The following is a 6000-nucleotide window of genomic DNA, read 5'->3' on the forward strand; positions in this document are numbered from 1 at the left end:
AAGGGGGTCAGGGGGGCATTTGGGGGGCTGGCAGGCAGCCAGATAAGCAGCTGGAGCCAGCAGTCCCGGATTGTGAGAGGGATGTCCTATTGCCGTTTTAGGCCCAATCCCTGTAATTTTGCAGTAGGATATTCTTCAAGGGGTCCTTGATTGGAGAGGGTGCAGACCGGGCTGAGGAACACGACCCCACCCCCGGCCCTCCTGCACAAATTTCATGCACCGGGTCACTAGTATATATGTATTTTTTAATGATACAGAAAATGTATATTTTCAAGTGTCCACTTCAATGTGTCTTGGTAATGTATGTGCCAACACATCAAGATATGACATTTCTATTACCCTAGAAATTTCCCTCCTTTCTAGTTACTCTCCTTTCCTCAATAGAAGCAACCACTGTTCTGACTTTGATTCCTATTTTTAAATTGAAAATTTTATCACTACCATGCTATTCACAACACTGCCATAAGTGTTTGGATGCTGTTAATATGTTTCCATTGTTTATTATTTCAACTACTTAATGAGGATTCCAGATTCTTGGTACTTTAAGGCCATCTGTTTATTAGTCTGGTCTAATGTATAACCTCTAATTGGTATACTAACACATATACACATGATTAGAAAATCCAAATAGTAATTTGGTTTTCTGAAATACTACTGAACTCTAGTAACCTATTTAAAATTTAATTCCTGGAGTCCCAACCCTTATATTTCCATGGCAAGTCACTAATAGTATCCCAATCCTCAATAGCCTGTGCAAGTAGGCAGGGGGAAGTAGTAGTCTCTTTTTTATTTTTTATTTTTATTTTTTGTAGAAAGAGCGAAACATCAGTTTGTTCCACTTATTTATGCATTCATTGATTGATTCTTGTATGTGCCCTGACCAGGGATCAAATCCACAACCTTGGCATATGGGACAATGCAATAATCAACTGAGTTACCAGGCCAGGGTGGGAAGTGGTATTCTCAATTTACAGTTGAGAAAAAGATTCAACAATTAATTGACTTATACAAAATCCCCTTCCTATTAGCCAGTGGTGCCAGAGTTAGATTTTTATTCTTTTGCTCATTCCATGAGTGTAGGCTGCATGTACATAAGGCAAGAGCCGGCTTGTATTCCAAACGTCAGTTTCCTTGTTTCTTCTCTGTATGTTCATAGGTAGACCATTCCTTCCATCCTCCAGCATAGTTTTGAGACCTAAAAACATACATCAATTAGTGCTGTAAACATTTTTTCCTGCTTCATAAAACAAGGTTGATGGAAACTAGAGATTGAGAGATTCGATGGCTATTCACCATACTGTTTAGACTTTAAGCCTATTTAAAAGATTGTGTTGCTTTTGAGCATTATGAAAAGATAGAGGCTCTTCCTCTTGCTATTCTGACATTACTAAAGAAATTCAGTAGACCAATAACATAATACATATGAAACATTACAGTATATATTCTTGAATCCATTGTTAACCTTCATCTACATACTTGGTAAAGCCCAAAGATAATGCTATGTCCAGAGCCTTCTTGCTTCTCATTCCAGCTCCACAGGAAAACATTAGATGATCAGATTTGGATGGCTTTATTTCATTATACTTCTCCCTGAAGTCTTCTGGGTTCATTTGTAGAGCTTCACCTACCTCCTTCACTGAAAGAAAGAATCTCAAATTTTATCTACAGTAAATTGGCTGAATATCTATTTTTTAAAAATTAATCAGATTAAGATACGTGTCACTTACATGGTATATTGATTGACCCAGGGATTTTTCCATTTTCAAGGATTTCCGATGCGTTTCTAACATCAATTAACATAATTTTCTTGGAATTCAAGAGGTTTTTCAGTTCCTCATAAGTTACATCTTTATGAACAGCAGTACAAAAATTGTGACAGTTTCCTTTTATTGAGTTCAAACCTGGAAAGAATAAAATAATATAGGTGCCTTCAAAATGGTATCACTTACTAGTATCTGAAGGAATTTTCCCCCTGGTTCCAGTCAGTTAACTCTACTCGATCTTTTGACTTTACTAAACTATATTTAGTAGATGTACTTTGCACACAGACTGACTGAGCAGGAAGATAGAGCTCTTACCTTAATTGCTAGCCTTGTGCCAGCTTCATATTCTACTCCCTCCAAGCCCCTTAGTTGGGGTGGGGGTAGGGAGGACTTGTAAATACACAAAGCATTTGGCAACTGAATTGTGTGAATAATATGTAAATCTTACCCTGATCTAAGTTACAATATTAAAATTTTAATACCATTTCTCCTTATAAATTAAAATAAGTCACGGTAGATATGGGGACTTTACATTTGAAAGCACTTGTAAGTACTTAATGGTACTGTTTCTGTCTTCTGTTAAATGATTGGCAGCCTAATAAGGTAATGGATAAATAACCCATAAGACAAAATAAAAAATAAATTCTATCAGTCCATACTGATATAAGGATATAGTAATTGAATAAATAAGTGGGGAGAAGGGATTCCTTCAATTGATAAATGTAGAAGGAATGATGGAAACAAATTCATCATTAGGCAAACACCCAGTAATAACTGTTGCAGCATACTTTTTCAAACCTTATCCTCATTCCTCCACTGCCCCAATTACGCTACCCTCCAGCTATATAAAAATATACAAGCCCTGACTTCTTGTGCTGGGCTCTGGTGGCCAGAGGGGCTTACTTATTCAGTCCCACCTGACTGTGTGCATCTGCATACAAAGCTGATGCCTGAGGCTATGGCATCCAGTCAGCCGGAGATCCACCCTTTTGGGACACTGACAGGTCTTGGCATATGTTCAACTACGGGGAGCTATTAAAGATGTACTTGGCTGCTTGGACAAGCACAAAGGTTTGAGAGCCAACCAATAGCTGAGGCTGTGCTGAATGACAAGACAGAATGAAGAGGCCACTCCTTCAAGCTGGGAGAGGTGATTGTTTCTTCCACTATATTCAGCAATTCCATTTCTGGGTATTCATCCAAAAAAAAAACCAATACAAAGATAGCACTTCAAAGATATATGCACCTGCATATTCACTGCAGCATTTACAATAGCCAAGATAATCTAAGTGCCCATCAACAGATAAATGAATAGATAAACAAATAAAGAAATTGATACACACACACACACACACACACACACACACACACACACACACACACACGTATATATGTAATGGAATATTACCCGGCCATAAAAAAGAATGAAATCTTGCCATATGTAACATGGATGGACCTCAAAGACTACACTAAGTGAAATAAGCCAGAAAGAGAAATACAAATACTGTATAATGTGTCTTATATGTGGAATAATCCTATCTAATAAAAGAGTAATATGCAAATTGACCATCACTCCAACACAAAGATGGCTGCCCCCATGTGGACACAAGATGGCCTGAAAGAGAGGGCAGTTGTATATAATCAGGCCTGCAGGGGAAGGCAGTTAGGGGTGACCAGGCCAGCAGAGGAGTATAGTTAGGGGCAACCAGGCTGGTAGGGGAGGGCAGTTAGGGACAATCGGACCAGCAGGTTAGGGAGTGATTGGGCTGGCAAGCAGAAGCAGTTAGGGGCAACCAGGCAGGCGAGCAGTTGGGAGCCAGCAGTCCTGGATTGTGAGAGGGATGTTCCAGATTGGAGAGGGTGTAGGCTGGGCTGAGACACACACACACCATGCATGAGTTTTGAGCACCAGGCCTCTAATATACATATAAACAAGCTCGTAGATACAGTTTGTTGGTTGCCAGCTGTGGGCTGAGGATGGGGTTGGGGGGGGGGGGCGGGGTAAGGAGAAGAAAAATAGGTGGAATGTGTTGGGGGTTTTTCAGATTAGATAAATTGAATAAACATTTTTTAAAATTAGGGAATTGTCACTATTAAAAAAGAGCAGAAAATAAAATCCTACCTGTCAGGCATCAGCCCTGTCCTAACAACCAGCATCTTCACCCTGATGTCTACTGTGAAATATCCACAGGTCAGTGAAGGCAAGGATGGGGGTGAGTGTTTTGATCTGATGATCTGATCTTCATAGGAGAGAGCCCACTCACCGCCCCTGCTTTTCTAGCTCATCGTTCCTGTTCTTCCAACATTGGTCTTCTCTGAACTTAGATGGTTGTGAAGGGTAGGATCACCTGACTTTCCAACATGTGTCTTAGCAAATTCTGGTACTGTAGCTATTACTTGTGGACTACTAGAAATGGGTGATGTCAGTACCCCAGGAAATGATTTTGAAAGTTCATATGCCAAGAAACCCTAGCTTTAAAAACGGAGAGAAAAACTCAGTACTTTCTCCTCATTGGTTTATATACAGAACACATAAACATAGAAGCCTTCTGTGAAGCAGAGCTTGAGCAAAGAAGAGCAGGAGTGTGTATGTGGTTTTATGCCGCTTGCCTAGCTATTTGAGCTAATGATTCTCAATCTTTTTAAGTTCTATTTTTTTTAGCCTAAGTTCCTGATTTATATTGTTTATACAATAAACAAGTTATACTATTTCCAAGATACAATCTAAGTACTGTAGAATTTCTATAAATATAAGATTAAAACATTTTTTTTTGCCAAAAAAGTAATAAATAGTAAAACATCATTACATCAAAACTTATTATCCTTAACCACTGAGCCATGCTGGCCAGGCATATATGTAGTATTTTATGTGTATATTTATGTATACTCATAGAAAACCGTTTAGAAAGATTGATAACAAACCATATCTGGGGAGGAGAGTGAGATGAGGAGGTTGTATAAAGGAGACGTATGCTGTGCTTTATGGTTTTAACATAATCAAACTATAATCATGTATTACTACTAGAATTTTTAAATGAAAAGGCACCTTTTCTCGAACTTTCCCCAACTCTGGCAGAGTCAGTTGTGCTTTCCATTGCAGTCTAGCTAGACCGGGCTGTGTGTGTTGACTGTGTACCTGTGTCTGTCTATCCCCAAATGGTAGAGAACTGCAGAGGCTGTATCCCCAGGAGGCCTGGCTGGAAAGGTGCTCAATAAATTGTTGAACAAAGATAAAAACAAACTATAAAGAACCTCCATAGGGGTACAAAACAACACATCGTAAACTGAAGGATGTCCCAACAGTTAAAATGGAATATTGGGGGGGGAGGGGGGGAATAGGAGGAGGAGGAGGGGAGGGGAGGAGAGGAGCAGGGGAGGGGAGGAGAGGAGGAGGAGGGGAGGGGAGGAGAGGAGCAGGGGAGGGGAGGAGAGGAGGAGGAGGGGAGGGGTCAGTGCATGCCCGCCCCGGTACCCGCGTGCACCAGTAACAGTTGTTGCCAAAGGAGAGGCAGCATAGAAAGCAGAGAGAAGGAATGGAGGCTTGCTCTGGGTTCCAGACCTAACACCACTCACTGCCTTTGCCCTGCCTTCTCCTTGGCCATCTGTGAAATCAGGGTGGTGCTTTCCTGGCTCTGACTTGCTGTGCCTCCAGGTGAACGTTCACCTAGCTGTCAGCGCTGCTCTCCAGCGGGTCACAAGGGAACTCGCGGGCGAATTCCCTTTATCACAGGCACCGGCGTGTTTACCAATGCCTCCCACGGAGCTCCCGGAGCAAGGTCTCCTCCTCCCCCTGCGTCCCCCGGGGCAGCCCGGCCCCAAACCCGGGACCTGCAGAACAAGAACCGGAGCCCCAGGTGCCAGTTACCCGTGTCCCTTTCCAGGGAAGTATAAAGAAGCGAGGCCCCTGCCCGTCCCATACTTTCCCTTCCCGGCCCCTCCCTTCCCTGGCACCCGGGTCCCGCGCTCCTCCCCCGCACCGGCCGCCTGGCTCACCCCACAGCGCGGGCTCCGCGGGCCCGAAGGCCGCGCGGCGCGCTCCCCGGAGCAGCAGGCCTCCTCGGCAGGTGGCCATCCGCGGACCTCGCGGCCAGCGGCGGCGGGGATTGCTGACCACTTCCTCCCCCCGCACCCCGCACCTCATCTCTCTCTTTTCCTCCTCCTCCCGTCCTGTCCCCCCCTTCCCCCCCCCCCTCTCCCCCCCCCCCCCCCCCCCCCCCCCCCCCCCCCCCCCTCCCCC

General features: G+C 43.6%; 1 protein-coding gene across 2 annotated transcripts; it reads right to left on the reverse strand.

Moving 5' to 3' along the window:
* Positions 1-1035: 1035 nt before the first annotated feature.
* On the reverse strand, positions 1036-5879 carry TSTD3 (thiosulfate sulfurtransferase like domain containing 3). Of its 2 annotated transcripts, none has more exons than XM_036414068.2 (4): positions 5757-5879; positions 1728-1901; positions 1477-1636; positions 1036-1195 (listed from the first exon to the last, which is right to left on the reverse strand). In XM_036414068.2, exons 1-4 carry the CDS (start codon positions 5833-5835, stop codon positions 1123-1125), a joined length of 486 nt encoding a protein of 161 aa, XP_036269961.1. In that variant the 5' UTR covers positions 5836-5879; the 3' UTR covers positions 1036-1122. The 2 variants fall into 2 exon arrangements, with proteins under 2 accessions (XP_036269961.1, XP_036269962.1); XM_036414069.2 differs by lacking the exon at positions 5757-5879 and adding an exon at positions 4810-4957.
* Positions 5880-6000: the final 121 nt, after the last annotated feature.

This window comes from Pipistrellus kuhlii, unplaced genomic scaffold (assembly GCF_014108245.1).
Source record: "Pipistrellus kuhlii isolate mPipKuh1 unplaced genomic scaffold, mPipKuh1.p scaffold_m20_p_5, whole genome shotgun sequence".
In the NCBI taxonomy this organism is placed as follows: Eukaryota; Metazoa; Chordata; class Mammalia; order Chiroptera; family Vespertilionidae; genus Pipistrellus; species Pipistrellus kuhlii.